The 21,989-nt window shown below is 37.5% G+C and overlaps 1 protein-coding gene across 3 annotated transcripts in view; it reads right to left on the bottom strand.

The window, feature by feature from the left end:
• Nucleotides 1-21,989, bottom strand: part of cntln (centlein, centrosomal protein) — a 175,123-nt gene that overhangs the window by 1,489 nt on the left and 151,645 nt on the right. For 2 of the 3 annotated variants that reach the window (XM_079863540.1, XM_079863541.1), the window contains exons 19-25: nt 17,951-18,112; nt 15,151-15,248; nt 13,325-13,451; nt 12,964-13,101; nt 12,402-12,587; nt 8,340-8,510; nt 7,817-7,891 (exon numbers count right to left, since the gene is read on the bottom strand). In XM_079863540.1, coding sequence (XP_079719666.1) covers nt 7,817-7,891; nt 8,340-8,510; nt 12,402-12,587; nt 12,964-13,101; nt 13,325-13,451; nt 15,151-15,248; nt 17,951-18,112 — 957 coding nt within the window. The remainder of the gene's footprint in view (nt 1-7,816; nt 7,892-8,339; nt 8,511-12,401; nt 12,588-12,963; nt 13,102-13,324; nt 13,452-15,150; nt 15,249-17,950; nt 18,113-21,989) is intronic. The other variant, XM_079863542.1, reaches the window with a different exon arrangement.

Below are 21,989 nucleotides of genomic sequence, written 5' to 3'. Positions count from 1 at the left end.
CACACAGTAACATGCATTTTTTATATTCTTCATTGAGCGACTTCGCACAGAAAAATAAATGGTCTTAACTCCAGCAGAATCCTGAGTGTCAGACCGAAAAAGAGAGATGTGTAAACGCAAGAGCAAGAGAGATGCATCGCAAATGAAGAGGAAAGAAAGTCTCATTAGGGAGAGAGGGAGCAGTGTTTTCCCCTGGGGCAGGTAGACTGGAGAAGAAGCCGGTCTCCGTCCTGACTTCATCAAAAGCCCACTTGAGCGGTGCTAAACTTCAACTACAGAGGAAAGGGCTGCAGGGGTTATGGCAAAGGAATGTGATATTATTTAATTACTCTTAAAAATGTCCTATTTTATTGCACAGAAACACCGAAACGCTACGGCATCTGATGCCACGCTAGCCTGGGAGGCCTAAGTCACATCTTGGCTGTGCTCGCTCAAACAGGCCCACAGGGACGGCAGACTCTGTCATTATCATGTAACAGCTGCTTTAGCAGGTAATCTCCTCCCTTTGGACAGCCCTGGTGAGCTGTTCACTATTCAACAAAGCTCTCTTTTGGGCTGCGTTTTCATTAACACACCCAGGAGTTGATTCGGAATCGACTGGCCTGGCCTGAGGAGAAAATGGGGGGGGGGGGGGGGCAATCTGCAACAATATGAAGGTGTTTTATAGTCCAATTAAGTGACGCTGGTTTCATAGAGTGTGAAGGCGCCTGGGGCGAAGCTACAGGCTCAGTCACAATACACTCTGAGCTTCATCCCGCTAAGACACACACCCACAGATACTCTCTCTAAATGGATTGATCAGGCTCCTTTTGTCAGCCTTAAGAGTAGCTTTTGTGGGGCCAGTCTGTGTGCAAACCTAAAGTAGATCCGCGTACAATCAGCTAAATGTTTTGGGAAATCTACGCCAAGTGACACTGCAGGTTGAGACAAATATCTATAAAAGCACCGTTTCTTCTGGCATGTCCTTCTCAGGTGCAGAAGAAATATTGAAATCTATTGGCAAACAACTCTTCCGATGGCACTTCAACGCATTTTGTTGAAATCTCCCCCATCCAGATCACCATGGAGTTTGGATGAAAAATAAATTTGCATTCTATGATCATATAAAGCTTTCTGATCTTTGATCTTCACAAAATTAATTTTAAATCAACATTATTGAACATGGGAATAAAAAAATAAATAAAAACAACAACCAAAACACCCAAGACCTACTAAAGTCTGCATTTGATTAGAAGATAATGAATGTGTCACATGTGGGAAAACAAGAGATCAGGTAAGAAAATCAAGCGTAGCGCCAATCTATTCTTCTGTGCCAGTAATTACCCACCCTGCAATGCCTCTCTTCTCGATTCTCCTTTTCAGGCCACTGGAGACCAATATGAAAGGGAATTGGACACTTGGGGCCACAGATACTTGTAATTAAAACTCCTTTTTTTAAATGTTGTTTCTTACATCGTCAGGTCTATATAACCTGAGCCGGTAGATCTGACCTAAATACACAGTAGAATAAATATGGAGCACTCCCCAAGTCTTTGTTCCCTTTCTCTCTCATTAGGAACTGATGGAGGGGAGGGAGCAGAATGAGGATCAAACAATAGCATCAAGCTCGGAGAAGAGTGGTCTGTTGACGATGCTGTCATGTTAGGTTCACTGGTGCTTGACATTGCTAGTACTGTTGAATGCATATGGAGTGACTGTCATTATATGGAAAGAGAATGATGACAAATAAAAGGTTCCACAATAAATAAATAAAAAGAAGCAAAAGCTAGTATATATGTACTTTTTGTATTTATGTTAATTTCACATGGGTATGATTTTTTTTTTATTATACCATTTTAAAGAAAAGTTTAAATTGAATGACTGTGGTGTAACTAAAATAAAAACATAACATTGTTTCCAAATGCGAGTGTGATTCTGTACATCTTACTCTTAAAAAATTGAATGAAAAAATTGATGAATTGTTAATTCATACATTCAACATTATTTTGGGATTTTGCTGAAAAAAGCCTGTTTTGCTCATTTTTGTTTTCTACTTTATAAGATAGTCTGTAATATTTCATTCTTTTAATGAAGCTTTTTTCATTATGATATGAGGACAGTTGTATCGCCCTGATATTTTTTAACTTCAAGGGCCCTTGTGTTGTCATTGCTTACTAAAACGAATCATTATTGTTAACTAAAATAATTTTCGGCAATTGAAATGTTACTAATGAAAATTGATAAAACTGAAATAAAAATTCAATAAAAATTAAAGCTATGTAGAAATATATATATATATATATAAAACCCTACTAAAATGACAAAAGAACATAACAAAATTACTAAAACTTAAACAAATGAAGATGATACTGAAAATATAAAAAGTTAATTCAAAATATGATTAAATACAATAACAAGTAAAATAACAAATAAATAAAATAACACTGATAGCCTCCACCCCAATATAAAAATTGTAACTCAGAAATTAAAAACATGCTCGTCATAGAACAGGTGTCATTGCATGTAGATTTTCTGTTCTCTACATTATATTTTTGCACAAATTAAAGGATGCCAATATATATACAAATGAAAGCTGACACAAAGATTACCATGGGCTGCAGCTCTGCCCATTTCAGTCACTGCATTAATTGCGGATAAGGTCACAAGATGGAGTCAGTCCACACAAACTGAAAAAGCTCTTCTCAGCGCAATCCTAACAGAACAGAAATACTACAGCTGAAAATTTGTGGACATTACAATCCAAATTCTGCTGGTCATGAAATAATACGAGGATGGAGGGGGGCCACGACTTCTGAAATGACTGTGTGCTGTCAGGCAGAGATGAATGTGGTTGATAAATGACTAGAGTCAGGGTGGCTCAGTTCATTAGCTCTAACAGTCATTTCCATCTCTTCATAAAGGCTGTGGTGTTATAATTTACCTCTAGTCAATAATTAGGAATCCACAAATAAACGCAAGCAATTAAATGTCTACTGCTACTGGGCGAAGGGGGTCCCTGGGCTAGATGAGGGTTTGCGGGTGGACACTCAGCATAGGATGGGTTATTCACGGCCTGACACATTAAGCCGCAGGGAGCACTGTGGACTAAATGCTTATAGGTTGGTGATGTTATTCCCAGGTTGTGACCCTCAAGTGTGGAAGTGTTGTTGTCTCATTAAGAGAGAAGGGAATGAGTTTAGAGGTGCTTGGAGCACGTTGTGGCAAGAAAAGAGGAAAAGAGAGATATCCAAAGAGAGAGATATGTTCATTAATGTTATTTGAAGTCAGCAAAGCAGAAACGCGCTGTGGCAAAGGCAACAGATCAGAATCAACAGCCCGTAAGCTTTTGTGTGATTTCCTTTTCTGTGCGACTCAGACAGGCAGATAAAATGACATGAGAGTGAAAGGCACCTCTTCAAAACGCACACACCGAGTCCCAACATTATTCTGACATGCATGAGCTTGTTACGTTGACATGTGGCACTGGAGTGATGGCTGTGCTATTGACAGGGCCACAGCAGTAATAAGAAGTCGTCACAGTGGTACCGCCATTAGTGGCTGACAGTGACAGCTCACGCTATACACAGAGACTGACAGGCGAGAGAAAAGACCTCGCTTAGGTAACACACACACACACATTACCATTTCACCAAAAAGGCTGTGGTGCTGACATGGGACTGACATGGGACTTTGGCTTTGGAGTATCATATGAAGATCAAACAACTTGGGCTCATTGGAAAAACGTGCCTCTACCTACATTTTTGCTCCGAACTCGCAAAATGTACTTATACCTGCAATTCACTGCAGTTTCCAGCTGGAATGGACACTAGAGGGCATTAAAACACCTGCAATTTGTATTCCCTTTGACACAAATTGTGATTATGAGGGTAATAGACTTTTTTTGTGTGGTTCCTTGCACATTACTATGCTATATTACAAAATACTACAACCTCAAAATGCTATTAACACAGTGCATGATTTGTAAACAAATACATTTTGACGATTGCATCACGTAATCAGTTCCGCATGTATGGTTTTTCTGACGAAGTGAATTTTCTCAGTACACATAGCATCTGCGATGCGGGGCGCTCGGCTACGAGTCCAGTAAAACACGAGTCATAATAAAAGAGCTCAAAGACGTAAAGCAAGCTAAAATGGCATGGTTGGTTGTGTAAATGCATTAAAACTATCGGTTAGGTTTAGTGTAGGTCAGGGGTCACCAAACTTTTTTCTCTGGGGGCCACATTATCGTTCCTGACTGTGATGGGGGGCCGGGGCCGGGTCAGCTATATAACATAGAATTGTATGACCCAGACCAAAATGACCACCAGCAGGCCTCATTGTGTAGTAGAGATTACTATCCCCACTACTATATCCACACTACTATATCAACACTTGATTCCTGGCACATATTTGTTTATCTTTACTAGTGGTTTGCAAAAGTTGTAATCGAGTCTTCACACTTACAAATAATCGTTGGTCCACTGTTCTTTGAAAACTCTGCACTCTCTTTTAGGGGTGGAACGGTACACAGAAGTCACGGTTCGGTTCATACCTCGGTTCAGACATCACGGTTGGGTACAATGAAGGGAAAAGCAAAACAAAAATGCAGAAGGCTTGTGCATGTCTCAGGCTGGACCACCAAAAGAAAAATAAATGTCTTAAGCCTTGTATTTTTAAAAAAATAAGTTTTATTAATAAAGTAAAGGCATAGAACCAGTTTATTTGTAGTGCACTGACAATAGTTTTATATAATTAGTTCATTAATTCAATTAATAAAAATACCTTGATATGTTTGGTAATTGTACCTGAATTAATTGAACATTAATCTGCTACATTTCAGATTAATATATTTGTTTTCCTTAAAAATGTAATTAACAGTAACTTAAACACTTTGCAGTTTGAATGATGTCCTGCATAAACTAAATGACGAAGTATGTTTTTATGTTTCCACTGTTCGATCGCGGCCGCGCCACACACACACACACACACACACACACACACACACACACAAATATAAGTAAACACTTTACGACTTTTCGATCGCGCCCACACCTCTCTCTCAACATATTCCAGCATTGCAATCTTTACACCGCAGCCTGCTTCAGAGCTAAGGCGGAGCTACAGATTAGGTGTCCCTAAGAATCCGCGTATCTAACAGTAGTTCCGCATTACATTAATTAAATTGCACGCAAGTTTTATTTATTTTTATACCGTGTATTCTCTGTGTAAATGTATGCACCAAACTGTGACGCCCGTACCATGACGACTTTTGGGGATTGCCTCATAGGGCCGGTTCAAGTAGTGGGGGGCAGAGGGGCTGGGGGGCCAGTCAAAGGGGGGTGGCGGGCCTGAGTCGGCCCGCGGGCCTTAGTTTGGTGACCCCTGGTGTAGGTGGTACTTTATTTATTTAAACGTGATAGAGCGTTAACCTTTTAGGGACACTCAGTAGATGTAATGTAATTTCTGAACTGATACATAAAACAATCAAAACGTGGCAAATAAAATGGAACGTGATTATAGCGCCAATCACCGGACCTTTCCCTTTGAAAGTGTTGTGAAAAGTACAAGCAGCAACGTAATATCAATTTGCAAAAATGTTGCCACAGGCGCGCTTTTCCAATGAGCCTGGGTTGGATAAAAACATGCTAGTACAACATAAACAAATTGCAACATTGACCTAGTCGTCTGTTACCCCCCCAAAGAAAAAAAAAAACACATAAAAAAACTCACCTGCCAATAAACTCGCTTGATCACTAGTCAGAGGAAGAGCCACCCTCCCTGTGGAACGCGTTAGGAGATGGAGGGTGAAAAAAAAAAAACCAGGATGAGCATGTTGAAAGAAAAGAAAAACTAACGTGTGGGTCACCGTGTCGGTGTCAGCACACCTCTCTGGGGACTCAGGCTGGTCTCAGCCTTGTCATACAGCGAGCAGTCGTGTCGGCCGAGCCGAGAAAACGTCGATAGCAACTTGCCTGTGAAGAGTCTCCTGCGGGCCGCTGCTCTGTTTGTGTGTACGTGTATGTATGCGAGTGTGTCAATAGCAGCCTGCTGGTGGAGAGTCTCTAGTGGAGCTTGGCTCAATCTCCCTGCATCGACAGACCTGCCAGATCAATACTTGGCCCACCACTAACAAGCTGCTTCGGGGTCTTACAGCCCAGCAGAGGAAGCAAGAGAAAGAAAGAGAGAAAAAAAAAGGAGGGAGAGAGACTGAGCTGCCTGATGGCAGTCTTCAGAGTCCTCTAAAGTGTCCAGCGGCAAGAGGCAGAGATGTGCAGACTGGGTATAGACAGGTCACAGAGGTCAAAGGTCAAAGCCACTAGCGCTGTAGTGACACGCCAGAGCCCGTGAATCATACAAGATGCACGTTTCAGGCTGACAGCCAAACATACGCATACACACAGAGAGCAGAAATCATAAATTCTTTAATGATCTCCTAGATATTGTTGCTAAGAGATTTCATATTATTCATAACAAACAAATACTGTATGTAAAAATAGGCTGAAGTTTGAAATAAGGAGAATGGGAGCTAATTCAGTCAATCATAAAATTAATAACATGAATATTTGGTGTGAACTAGATTTTGAATGTTGAAGCAACGGTTGCTTATTGAGCCTTTCACACTGGGAGCGAAGTTTTTCTTTGTGAGTATTGTTTTCTCCCCTACTAGCTATGAAGCGCACCAACCAGTAGGATTCGAGCTCTGGGTCATGTCTTCAGAGTTGATGCAGATACATTTATTAGAACATTTGGTGGTGCTCAAGCACTATAAATTGGACACTGGAGCAGCAGTCTTCTTCACACTCCACACATGTTGAGCCCAAGCCTGAAAATGACTCTAAATGAAATGTATGCAGTTCGCTTTACACTACACGCATAACCTATAATTAGGTGGTTTGCATAAAATATTACTCAAACATTCACTCTGACCATCAATATTCTTTTGTCTGTATTCTGCACATATTTTCAATTACCCACACGAAACCACATTCTTTCACTACAATTGTATATGTGCATTTTCTTCACCTTGCATTAATTACCTTTTTATTTAATAAAATCTAAGACCGTCAAAAGATTAAAATTAATTCATTTTAAAATATTAATGATTTGTATATTGTAGTTAATGCATACAGTTCCTTTTTAAAATAAGTGGGGAAAAGAACAAATATGTGTGAACTAGGTTCAACAATTTGTTTGGACTGTACTGACAAAAATATATCTATCAGCATATTTAATAATTAGGACAGAGGTAAATTTCATTTTTCTCCCTTGCACAAAACATTATTTAGAAGATTCAATATTCTATATTTTGAGTATTTACTCAAATAAATCAAATCAAATGATGCAAATCTTTAATAATTAAATGATACGTTAAATAATACACATTGAGATATAATTTATGGTCCAATGTTTTTACTTTACTTTATGACTTTCCAATGACTTTACTTTAGCTAAACGTCACATCTGTTACAATTTTTGTAATTATTGCTGAAATAATAGCAATAGTAATAGTGCATCTCATGCTTCTATTCTTCTGATAGCCAGATGGCAGAGCAGCTGAAAGATGCGTTCACGGCGCACCATCTATTGTACCTTGATTTTGCTTTATGTTCAGCCTGACAAATATAGACCAATGTATAGACCATTCATCTGCGATTTGCTTCGCTTTTTCACGGTGTGAAAGGGCCTTAAAAGATTAATATGTTAATTTTAAAATCTGCAGGATATGTTTAAAAAAACCACGTTCAATTTCACTTAAAGCACCACTTTAACAAAATGATGTATATTGATAAAATGTGAATACTAATTTTTTTTTTTTTTGCTAATGAAATCAAACCTGCTGCTGAAGGATGTGCTGTACATGTTCAGTCCAATCTGTGACTGGCCCACGACCCACACACGCCTCCTCACACTGCAAATCACAAAACATGGCCGGAAATGCTGTTAAAAGTCATGAAGAAAATACTCTAAATTTCTTTTGTGTGGGTGTGTAAGAGTGCAACGGTGTCACTGGATGACCCCAAAAGCAGCCCAGCTTAAATATTTGGAAATTAAATAAATAAAATTTAAACACCCATGTGTACAATATTGGCAGGTCTGATCAGAATATTCAAATGTACAAATTATGCCAAATAAATGTTTGGTTGGCAATAGTAATAGTAATAATAATAATAAATACATTTTTGGAATATTTGTTTGAGTACTGAGTTTTATTTATTTTTTCATTTGTAATACACGTTATTCTACATATCTATCTTTTGTCAAGTCAAGTCAAGTCATCTTCATTGATATAGCGCTTTTAACAATGTAGATTGTTTCAAAGCAGCTTTTGTTTCCCACAATACTCAGTCAATACTGACCTCATCTGTGTCCAGCATGTCCACCAGGTCTGTTTCTGTCATGTTGAGGATAGATGCTGCTCTCACTAGTGAGCATTTAGACAGTCTGTTTTCTTCTTTTTCACTCTTTTTCTTCCTCCTCAGACGGGCTTTAGCATCCTCCACATTCTGTGCCAATTCATTAGCCAGTGCCTTAAAAATAATGGTGAAAATAGACATACGCATAAACATATAGTCTCTTACAGTACATCTAAAATGGCTAAAGGTGTAAAGAATGTGGTGTGATCAAGAGTTAGGGAGTTAGCAATATTAGGGATGATTTCGTCAAATTGGGAGCGGCCTGAACGAGTAGCCGAATGCTCTTGACTTTTGATGCAAGATGCACTGAAATTTCGAAGGCTCTCGTGTTGATTTGGAGAGGAATTGCACATAAGAGACGACAAGCTGCAAAAAAACACACACTTTGATTTACTTCCTTTTTTGTATGGCACATATTATAAGAGGAGCTCTCAGAAGAGTGCAGATAATGGGGAGACGAGAGGCTCTTAAAATGGCGGTGGGTAACGGTGGGTCTTATTCTTTGTTGCGCCCGTTGAGGAGCGAGCTAAATGGGAATTGTTGCTAAATACTGAGAGACAATTAAATGTTAAAGCTGCCACTGTACATGAGAAAGTCAATAAAGTGAGCTCCCCTTTGTTTCATTTTCAGCTTATTGATCGTAGCAATAATCTCTTGTATCATTCCCCATAAGCCTTGTGAAAACCTGACCTTGGAATGGACAGTCTGTGTGTGTGTGTGTGTGTGTGATTCCAGGTTAACCCACAGAAGTATAAGTGAGAGCAATCACACGCGGTTGATCAGAGCACAGTTCTTTGGGGCATGCTCCATTTCCCACATCTCCCCATCACCGTTATTTGTTTCATAAAGCCTCCATCATAAATACTTTAAATGGATCTTCATTATATTTCAGGGAATGCTACAGGATTACATAAAGGTTAGTCTTGCGCCCTCATATTCACACACTGCGAATGTGCAGCAATGCCATTAGGAACTAAAGTATTTTAACTAGCAAATGTCTCTATCAGGTGTAAATTCTAAAAACATACATTTATGTACATAAGGGGGAGAAAAAAAGATTAGATGTACTTCAAAGCAGAGGTGACTTAACAGGCTGCAATTGAGCGTAAATGCGCAGTTTGCTGCCAAGAAAAAAAGAAGATATTTTAAGAGATTCATTGACCTTGACATACAGTCTTGAGAGTGTTCATTTCCAGTTTTTTCCCCCTAATAATAACAAAGCTGCTTCACTGCTTATCTTCTGGCATAATATTTTATTATTATTTGTTAGGGAAAAAAACAGTTATATTCCTCTTTTCTTCTAACAATTTTCTTTCACCCACCCTGTCCCAGAGCGAATAATACGAAAGATAATTAATAATGATAATAATAATAATAATAATAAATATATACTTAGTATAGACTATAGTATAGACAGCAGTGAGGAAATAATTCTTAGCCCATTCTGTCTGATTTTGATATCCATATCCAGGTCTCCTGATTCCACTTATAATTTTTTGGGGGAGAGTTGTACCCTTTTTAAAATATAAAACATTGGGTTCTATACTGAAATACATGTTTAGGGAATATTTAAATTTCAAATAGAGTATCACTCTAAACACTCTAAAAAAAAACAAAAAAACGCTTCTCCTCTAAAAACAGCATTCTAAAAACAGCCATTTCAAAACCAGGTCTTATTTTACTAAAGTGATTTACTTCATTATAAAAATCAGATAGTCTGGGACCAGTTTTTACTCGTTTATGAATTCTTTCCCAGAATTTCATCCTTTCAGTTCAGCTTTTTTCAATTTCCATACCAGGACATTTATTACATTTGTTAACTTTAAATTTGCAAAAACATACAAATTTAATTGAATTCAGTCATTGTTTTTTATAAACGTGTATTCAACAGATAAGAACAAAAAAGAATGTCTTGTCATTAAGTTTTACAATTAATAGATAAATATAAATTGTATATAATTTCTTTCCCCTGATAAACTGTGAGTGTTTAAATTCACAATTCATCAGACTAAAAACTGTTATACAAATGCCACTGTTATACAAATATGCACTTTGTGGCAATGGTATAGAGTAAAAATTTAAAGAGTTAATAATCATCAAATAATGCAAATAATCTTTGTTGGCGGTAGAGGAAAATTCCTGTGAAATTGAGATAAATTGGTCAATGTGAACTTTCACTCCCCTTTCGCTTTGCATTTACATACACTACATAAACATTATTAAACCAGCAACATTCAAAATTCTCCAAAGGAATGCCCAGCTCATCAACAAACTGTCAAAAGAGCCTATGACTTTATTTAAAGCTTAATAGATATTCACTGTCACTAGTCAAAGGGTAGATTCAATTGACCTAAGCCCAGCGCACAGAAAAATCCGGAAAGAGATTAAGCGAATTTATCACATACTCTGCACAGCTCCCCTGACCGCTTCTCGAGAGCCAACCGTACTGCAGGATAGTGTGATGGGGGCCAAGAGGAGAAGGGCTCTTACCCACAATCACCCTAGCCACAGGGCCAATTTACCAGTTCCCTCGCAGAGGAGGAGGATTAGAGGAGCCGAGGAGAAAAATTCCTCTTTAAATGACTTACCTGCATTAAACCACGCTGGATTGTATTAGAAGATAAACTATGGAGGAAATTACTGAGAAAATAAATTAGACTTTATCTTAAATCTTTTGTGACATTTGGCATTTTTCACTCTCAACACCATTTGAATGGGGAAGTAAATGTTTACCAGCAGCACGAAGTAAAGGGTGGATACAGTCGTGTTAATGAGGTTTCTTAATGACTCCATGTCATACTAATCTAACACGCTGTCTTAAAGATGTCTTTATTAGTGCAATAAGCATTTAATGCAATATGAACTATTCCTCAAGTTGAGAAGACAATTAAAAGCATGAAATCCTCTGTTACACCTGCACTATAACACACTACATGTTATCAATTACTCATGGCCACGTACATTTGCATAATTCAAACAAAGCTCTTCGATGGATCCCCAAATGTCATTATAATCATCCCAAAAGATCCCTCTTGAAGCTTCCTGACAGGATGGCATGTTCAAAGCTCATCAATCCATGACAGGGGGATGTAGGCCAGAGAGCTGGGCCGTCTACAGGGACCATCATTAACACACTAGCAGGAATCAGCTACAGGTTAACTATGTTGACTATACGAAACCACAGGCTACAAAACATGCTGGGTTTTGACGACAGATTTTTGCAATGGAGTTTTCATATCTTTTTCTGTAAGGTTTGCATATTGATCATACCTCATATGTAACACCCCGTTTACACATTAAGATCTGTTTGAGGTGATCTGATCACAAGCGGAGAGTGTAAATACAGGTGTAAAAAATGTATTGTGATCTGATCACATTCAGAGGTAGCTGAAAACGCAAATGACCTCACTGCATTTGTAATGTAAATGCTAATCTGTCTTGAGAACAAAGGTTGCCTTCCTCATCGGTCAATTTTGCTGGTTACATGCAGCTTTAAAAAGAAAATAACCATTAAATATTTGTAAAAAAAAAGAAATACAGAAAATATGTGATGGCACATCTTTGATATGCCGGAAATCAACATAATATGAAATGTGTAGAACACACGCACACAAACACACACACACACACACACACACACACACACACACACACACACACACACACACACACACACACACACACACACACACACACACACACACACACACACACACACACACACACACACACACACACACACACACACACACACACACACACACACACACACACACACACACACACACACACACACAATATTATTATTTATAAAAACAGACTTTCTCAGCGAAATAGAATTGCAAGTGGTCACAGGATACACATTTGACATGTTAGGTGAAAACAGTACTATGCATCGGCTTAAACAAGTAATATGAATGTATTACTCAAGATGGATCTTAATACCAAGTTTGAAAAGCCTAAAGCTAAAATGATGACAAACTATAAGTCGGACAGTTCAAATACCTCAGTGAATGTGCGGAACTGTTGCAGCTGAGAGTCAGCGAGGGTGAGTTTTCTCTGCAGTGTATCCAGAGCCTGAGAGCTCTGCTCGGCTAAACCATGCATCTGTTTGGACGCAGTCCGCTCCAGCTCAGCCATGGCCTGATCACATTCACCTATCCGCACCTGGAGGACGGTCACTCTCTGCTCCTGGGGATATGCACACAGAAATAAGAAAACCCACCCAAATAAACACTATTATAAATTCTTACAATTATTTCATGATTTAGGACATTACACTATAGATATATAACAGATGTATAGTACAGATATCTAGTAAAATTATAGAATGAATCCACAGATCAATAGCATAAGATGAAACTGGGGCAAAGAATGGAATTGAGGCCAAACATCAAACAAGACTAATGGTAATTAGGTGAATAATGGAGAAAAAACACAACTCTTGCAAGACAATGAAGGATAAGCTGAAACAGAGTGCTTCATTTACAGAGCATATCACTAAAGTGACATTAAAATTACTGTGTGATGGAAATATGGTTGATGCAGATAGTCAAAGCTCTTAAACCTTTTTCTGAAGCTCCTCTTTGAGTTTTTGGCTGGTTGACTCATGTTGTTTTTTTTCTGCTGTGGCAACGGTCAATCTTCTCTTCAGAGAGTCGACTAGGGCTTTCCGGTTAGTTGACTCATCGGAGAGAGATTTTATCTAACAAAGAAAAGCAATTGTTATTAAATTAGACTGGGGTCACTAAGAGCGAAATTTCAATTACTTCAATATTTTTAAACAGACAGTTAAATGTGGAAGTCTAGGAAGTTCAGACTCTGGATGAGTGACACGATCAATAACGGCAGAGAGAATAATTAATTCCAGGTTGCTCCAAGGCTGTTGCCATGGCTAGTACAGTATCTGTTGTTCGAGCAGGACCTACTTTCTTCTCTAAGTCTTCAGTTACTGCTCTGTGGCTCCGCTCGGAGTCCTGGCAAATCTTTAGTCGGCCCCGGACATCTTCCACCAGCTGCCTTTTCATCGTCACATCCCTCTCTAAAACACAGATCCTGTACGCAAACACATTCAGATTCTTTTAAGTTTTTTTTTTTTTGTTTGTTTTTCATTTTCAGAAAAAAACCCACCATTTTTTATGTGGACTCACTCACTTTAAAAATTAACAAATGGCAATTAATAATTAAAAAGAGAGAAAACAAATAAAATGCTAGCAGTCTTGCAACCAGATTTGCTCCTAAATAGTTTAAACATCTACACATCTCCGGGATATAAAAGTGTTGGAATATGTTAACATTTGAGGGCTGTTTTACGGACTGCCTCCTTGACCAGAGGTGCTGTAATGATGAGTAAAGGTCCTTTTAAATAAATATCCTCAAATTCCAGAGAGAGAGTGCCTGAAGCAAATGCACTGAATAAATGTGAGAGCTTCTTATTGGAGTGACATTAAATTAAATAAGCCTGGGTGGCCTGGGGAAATGGAGTCAGGTTACCCAACAGCCATTAATGAGAAAACCCATATTGACCCCGCTGTAGAGTGGACGAAGCTGTTTCTCCTGTTGACTTACAGCCACGCTTCACCCATCCTCCTCCACTTCACTCCATCTTTCCCAAAGCTCAAGAGAGCAAATGGCAATTAGATCTATAACATTTATTTTAGGGGTACGCGTGCCCAAAAAGAATAGCGGGATGGTGATACTGATGACCGGCGCAAGCCTCAGAACAGCCCACTGAAACATTTGAACCTCTGCTTTCCTTCGCGCTCCCCGCTTTGTCTCTTTAGTGTTGAGCTGCTAGATTGCTAATTCAAAATGCATTTTGGATGCTAATACAGTTGTAAGTGCTTTCATAGATCATGGATGCACTGTTTGCAGTAGAAAACAAAGGAGATGAATACATTTATGATATGGAAAGACAACAGGCGGCACATGAAAGGCAGGCCTTTATGAATAAGGCAGAGACCTCTGCGCCGGATATTGACTCAGGACAAGGCAGCATGCTTTGAAATTCACTTTTTTTGAAGGCAGTGCAGCAGATGTATTTTTTACAGTGTCTAGACATGTATTTCATTTAAACAAGCTGCGTGGCGTAAGGCGGCTACCGCTCACAGGGATTCCTCATCTGTGATTTCACATATTGTCACTGACTGGTGTGAAACCTCTGAGTTTTACCTTAGTGCGGACACACGCTGTGACATTCACATAATCCTTAGCATGCACATTCAGGAGAAAAAAAAAAATCCCATTCTCAATCCATGCCTTTGTTTTCCAGTAGAAATGTGAACATACTTAAAACAAGAATTCTTCTTGAGAGGAAAAAAAATATGGCATTTGCCTCAATGGCAGATATTTTGCACTGTCTCAAGTAAAACCTCACTAAATGTATTATTTACTATAACAGCCATTTTTTTCCACTGAGATGGGCTAGAATCAAGTGACGCAGAGAGAAAGGAAGAAAATAAAAAGGACAGGGAGATGGAATGCAGTTAACACAACAGACTGTCAGACTCGGTGCCCAGGGCAAGACATCTTATGACAATAGTGCATAACTACATGGGAAGGAAATTACACCTCCTCTCTCTGCTAGTATCTCTGCACATAGCCAGCTTCACGCGTTTCAAAATCTGGTGTTGAAGTCTGCCACATGGTGGAATCAGACACTAGAAAAAGGAACCCAGAGCACGAGAAAGAGAGGGTGAAGAAGTGAGAATACCTCAAGACTATGAAGGAAAGAGAGGGGATAGAGCGCATTTACCTCTCGTGCAGTTCCTTCAGTGTCTGATCTCTTTCATCTAACTGAGCCCTCAGGCTCTTGTTAGCAGCAGTGTGTTTGCTCATCTCACTGCTGGCACTCTGTGGAGAGAAAGAGTCACACATTTATCCTATCATCTGATATCCTATTGTGCACGACTCATTTATGAGTATTGAGCCATCGGGATGCTTAATGAGGATGCTGTTTCACATCTGTTTCACAGAAATATACACATCTACATGTACATATGTCCTGTGTATTGGCTCTAGTTTCCTTTATATGCAATAATGTGACACTCATTTTTTGTCCAGATATATACAGTTATTTAAAAAATATGTATATTTATTTAGACATATTATGTGTGAGGCTTAAATTAAAAGGTGAGGCTTAAAGTTAAAAAAGTAACGGTCTGGAGATAAAGCAATTAAGTACAATGTTTGATAAAAATTCTTTCAAAAAGTTAAACTAAGCAGTTTGATATATTTTTTATTATTATTGCAGTAACACTTTACAATAAGGTTCATTTGTTAACATTAGTTACTATATTAGTTGACTATCAGTGAAAAATATTTTTAAATAATTTATCGATCTTAGTTAATGTTAATTCCAACATCTACTAATCTACTAAAAATCAAAAGTTGTATCTGTTAATAGTATTTAATGGACCTCAGATAAACAGTTGGAGTTTTATTAACTATCATTAACAAAAATGTATAAATACTGTAACAAATGCTCATTTTTTGTTAATATCAGTTCTTTAATTAAAAAGAAGTATAACATTTTTGGAAAAAAAGGTGGCCCTAAAGTCAGTAAAATACAGCAAGCCCTTTTGTTATCATGACAAGAAGATAGTAATAATTTCTGTTTTAATAATAAATCACAGAGAGGACCCCTGTGGAAACTGATAAATGTCCACCATGGTCAGGTTTTTTATTTATTTTTATATTAGATTATATAAAAAATAATCTACTACATGAAAATTCATAATTTGTAAAACAAATGAATAAACAAAAAAATAGGTTATAGGTTATTGTAGTTTTTTGTATATTCGTTTTGTTTGTTTTATTTGCTTATTTTTTCTTTTTAAATGAATAAGACATGCACACAGAGTCCTATATTCAAAGTAAGGAAAATATTTATTTACTTAATGGTTATACTCTGTCTTTTTTAGAGCCTTTATATTTAAAATGAGCATATAAAGGCTCTAAAAAATGCTCGAAACAAACAAAAATACAATGTCTGCAATTCTAAGAACATTATACTTGCATTTTTGATTTTTAACGGATTTTTCCTTTTTATCATCTCAGACATGCTTATTTGTTACTGAATCTTAGATTATTTTTTGTCCCACTGTATATTTATATATTTATCATTTAAAGCATTACTTATTACGCTGGGTTTTGATCTATTTAGTGGCACATTTGCTCAACCTCTGTGAATGTGTGTCAAGGTAAGAGGCACACGCACAGAGCGTCTGAAAACTCTGACGACAGGTTGAGTTGGTGGGATGCCTGTGATCATGTGAATGATGGATATTTGTATGTGCACCTTGTCTTTAGTTGAAAGGAACGGAGGACTCGTTTATGTAGCACACATCCTGACTGCATTTCACACACACCCACACACACTCTCCTGTCTCTTGAACATGACACTATCATTGAGCCCAACACAGAAATATAAAGAGCAGTGCCAGACCCCATAAATCAGTTTGCTGATATTATACACCAAAAGTGTCACCAGCTTTTAACACACTGACTTGTTTATAGGAGAACAAAAATTAAAATAAGGAAAACACTGGCTAGTTCACATAGAACACGTTTTTGCTTTGAAAAACGCAAGATGCGGGCAGTGGAATGGGGAAAAAAACCACAAGGTCTCGAGACGTGTCTTTTAAAAGTTGAACGCATCATGCAAGTGTTCATTTTTGAACATGCATATATCTATAGCCATTGGTCACCATTTCTTTAATGAGTAAGGTCACTTCTTTCCTGTTTCATCCATTCATAAAATAACCTTAATGTAATACTTCTATTTAACCGAAAAGTCAAATCATATTAAAATAGACCTAAGATAACTTACTGAATAGGTGTCCAAATAAGATTAGATGTTGCTTTAGCAAACACCTGCACTACTGCACTTCACAGTTTAATTTAATTTATTTAATTTATTTATTTATCAACAATGGGTTAATTTTCTCATCTTAATAGCCTGACACTTCTTGTTTACTACTAGAAACCACTGCTTTACATAAGCAAATAATACAATTATTTAACGTTCTTAAATATTTTAATAATAATTCACACCTGAGGTATTACCACCTCAGGTGTACATTATTTTTCAACAATTCAATTCAATTCAATTCAATTCAATTCAATTCAATTCAATTCAATTCAATTCAATTCAATGGCCCATCGTCAATTATTCCTTATATATTATATTATATTATATTATATTAAATACCTTGTTTTATAATTTAGCTTGCTAATAAATCTGGTATTGTTTACTATAAATATATTGTTTGCCTGTGATGAATTGCTTGTTATATTCCTCAGAAATTGCTTTGGATAAAAGTGACCGCTAAATGAACAAATGTAAATAGTAGTTATAAAAGGAATTGTTAAACGACCTAAAAGAACCACACTTTATAAAGAAAAATATTTCTAAAAACAGTGATTTCATAAACCATTGTCATAATGTCTATTTGTTTTGTACTGATGCGAATCATCCCACACAGGTTACTGTTTTAATCTATCAGTTAAATGTATAAACTGTACCTATTGAACTGAAAATAATTGTAAGAGACCTTCAGTCGTTGAGTGAGCTGTTTGACTTGGGCCTGAAGGTGCTCTGGGTCTATGGCAGGGGGGTTCACTGGTATTTGCTGTCGGATACGTCTCCACTGCTCTAACTCCATCTGCAGAGACGCCTTTTGTTGCTCCAGACCAGCCAGCTCGCATGCCTGCTTCTGCTCACCAACACAAAAACAACAAATAAACAAATCCACATGTAGGAGCTAACAACAGCTGCGTAACAACGGAGCAGATAAATATCAATTAAGTGAGCAGCACAACAAAAAGGCAAAAGTCTGATTAAACAGTTTCTGGTTAGTTTTATGATTAAGGAGCATTTTTTAGGCTCAGGACTAGATATGAGTTTGCGATTAAAGCCCTAAATCCGATTAAAGTCAAATGCTAATAAGGAGGCAGATCATTCCTCCATTTTTCTGTTGATTGTCAGCCTTAATAGAGCCATTGTCGGCTCGTCCCAGTGCACTCTGGGAGTTTATCAACACTGCGTAGAGCTGAAAGCTGAGCACCAGGGCTAATTGCACTCTCACTCACTAACACACACACAGTTACTGCATAGAACTAAATGAATAACACAAAGCCCTGTTTGGGGAATAAAACCACAGAATTTTTAACAACACTCAGTTGTGATACTTCATCCTCTGTCCAAACATAATGATTTCTTACTGCACCTATCATAACATATGGGGAAAATCAACACACACACACACACACACACACACACACACACACACACACACACACACACACACACACACACACACACACACACACACACACACACACACACACACACACACACACACACACACACACACACACACACACACACACACACACACACTTTCTCGTGGAACATCTCAAATGCCATTCAACTGCTGATATCTGGGTTCTGACCTTTTAATAGAGCATTCTCCCCCTGTCTCTTTTTTTAGGTTTGTGCTAATGAAAGTCATGCCGGCATCATACTAAGATGCATTGATACTGTATCCAATAATTTGAGGGTTTATAAATGACCCTGCACTGGAGGATCATGTGGCTTTCTGTCTACATCCAATGCCCCCCTATAAGCCAATAAAACACAGATTTTCAAATTTGATGATGCCAATGACCTCATATGGTGATAACCTTCGAAAAATTGTAAAGGTATACATTTAAAAAGGTATAAATATGAAAACATACAGTACTGTGCAAACGTCCACCATTAGATGTTGTTTTTGCAATGGTATAATGACCCTATATAATTATTTATCATTCTGTTTATTAGAATATGAAAAAAAAAAAAAAAAAAGGTTCTATAGGCTAAAAAGGCAAGTATTTAGTGACCTCCACTTACACTTGCACAATAGCAGGAACCTAGCTCTCTCAAACCTAAATGGAATGGAATGGAAAAGGACTGGAAGGTCAAGAAAACTTTCAAAATATGATGAGAAGTTTCTCAGAGTTTCTTCTTTGAGAAACTGGAAGAAGTCCAGGAGGTCACACTAAATACTGATTTTTGCTTACAGTTTTTACCAATTGCTTACACACGTTTTCAAAACTAAGTCTCCTTTTTTCAAAACTCTACACACAATTCTCAAAACTGCACACACAAAATGCAAAATGCCTCAAATCTCCTTCAAAAGGCAACACTGCATTCAAAATGCCATAAACACACGTCAGAATGAAGCATTTGCATCAAATGGCAAACACTTCTTTCATAATAATACATTTTTGGATATACCATGTAAACACTGCTGTTCTAAATCTAAAGCTCTTTGGTCTTTCATAGGCTTATATCTACATTTCAATACAATGTTCTACAGTGAAAGTAATCTGATGTAACAAGTACACTGTAAACACCAATGCAATGTAGAAACAGAAAATATTTATTAGGTCTAACATTATTGTTGTTTACAGTAGCATACAACAAAACCATAAACATATGTACTGTAAACCAAAAGTATATTCTTTAGAATACAGTAAATAACACAATTGTGTGTGTGTGTGTGTGTGTGTGTGTGTGTGTGTGTGTGTGTGTGTGTGGGGGGGGGGGGGGGGGTGGGGGGTGTGGGGGGGTCCCAGGGATCCATTGTTCAAAACAGATCATCTGACCTTTGACCTATTTAGGCCTATACTTCAGTATAGCAGTGATTTGTTAGTGATCAGTTAAGCAATTAGTGTTTGCACATGTGAGGAGTGTGTCTGTGTGACCTGGTGAATAAGTGTAGCATTTTGATTGGTTGTGTTTGGAAAAGGAAAGCAAGTCACTTCCTGATAGATGTTTGTGTTTTAGGTAGAGAATTGTGTGTAGTGTTTTGCAAAAAGTGTTTTATGCAATTGAAAACTGAGTCAAAGGCTGAGAAATATCTTATGGTTTTGAAAATTTGGCATGTAGTTTTGCACTTTGAGTGAGAGGTTTCAAAAATCGTGTGACATGAAAAGATTTTGTGTGTAAGCAGTTGGTAAAAACTGTAAAGAAGCCGTTATGTTCTGATTTTTTTATTTATTATTTTGTTACTTTTTTTGTACATATTTCCTGTATTTCTGTTTAAATCTTAATAAAGAGACCGAAAAATAAATATGGATTGTCATTAAAACAACAAAACATTCGTAAACAACAAATTTGGTGGTGGCCTAAGATAATAATTAAGATATTTATATATAATTTATATTGTCATTGTACTAAAGTCAAAATAATAAAAAATATTATCTATAAGTTTTAAAATAAAGATTTTAATGATTATTTCTTAATGTTTACACTAGGGCTGTCAATAATAATAATAATAATAATAATAAAAAAAATGTACATAATTTTGTATAAGTTGTCTAATGATACAAATAAAATTGTATTTAAAAAAAAAAAATACAACAAATAACATCCATAATACTAATAATATAAAATGTGCTAAGTGTTACACATATTTAATTATTATCTACAATAAGTTAAAACATGAACTTTAACAGTCCTAAAAATGCATTTAGTAAAATCTGTTAATGTCTTTTTCCCTCAAATTTTACGTGGACCCCAATAACCCTTTACAGTCCTCTGGGGGATACCGGACACCAGTTTGAAAACCCATGCTATAAACCACTGTTTGTTCACTATGATCCACAGTGTTTAAAAAATTATGTGTACATTTTATATAAATATAATTTTACATAATTATATATATATTTTTTTGCTTTTTATTTTTTGCAAGAATAAATTAGCTTGAGCTGATTTGTCACGTCTACAGATCACTGATTTACGAATTGCCATGGCTAGTCAGTCACCTGGAGCAGTAAATTAAACTGTCAAGCTTGTTAGAATCCAGTCACACTCGTCTCTCTTACCAAACTTGGACGAGATGTGGGGAGGTTAGTTGGGCTTAATGTTAACAGCTCCTGAAAGCCTCACTGTCAGACGAGGAGTCTAATCCTGAGGTAATCCCGAACCTTCCTAAAAAAGAAACACGGACTACACCTGCAAATTACGCAGATTACAGGCCCGGCCTGTCAAACAGCCTGTCAAGTCCCTCCTCCATGGTGATAGAAGGGGTTCCACCACACTGCCCTCGTAATCCCACCACTATGATTAATCTGAACGGCTCAAAGGAGTGACAGCCATCTTCATGAGAAGGCTGACCTGAGTGGGGGTAGATAGGTGATGGTGTCTTACCTGTCAAAGTACATTTTGTGTGTTTCCTCTGTCATCCGTAACAACATGAGCTTAGATTGAGGACAAATAGAGCACTTTTGTCACCTACACTTATTGTGTCACAGCACCGGCTTGTGGTAGGAGCACTTGGTGAATAAAATAAAAATATGTTAATTCTTTATTTAAGAAAGAAAAAAAAAGAAAGACAGCAGCTGGAAGCTCTGCAGGGATATGTGCTGTGATTGACTGATGAAAGTGTCACTTCACTGTTGAGCATGTGTTCCACTTAGAGAGAACAAGGGAAACACACACACACACACACGCACGCACGCACACACACACACACACACACACACCCACACCCACACACTACAGCAGATGCATTATATAAGGTGCTGCTAAAACCACAATTCTAA

This window comes from Squalius cephalus (assembly GCF_949319135.1).
Source record: "Squalius cephalus genome assembly, chromosome: 2".
NCBI classification, from domain to species: domain Eukaryota; kingdom Metazoa; phylum Chordata; class Actinopteri; order Cypriniformes; family Leuciscidae; genus Squalius; species Squalius cephalus.
The sequence above is the reverse complement of the archived record's forward strand: the minus strand, read 5'-3'. Positions and strand labels throughout refer to the sequence as shown.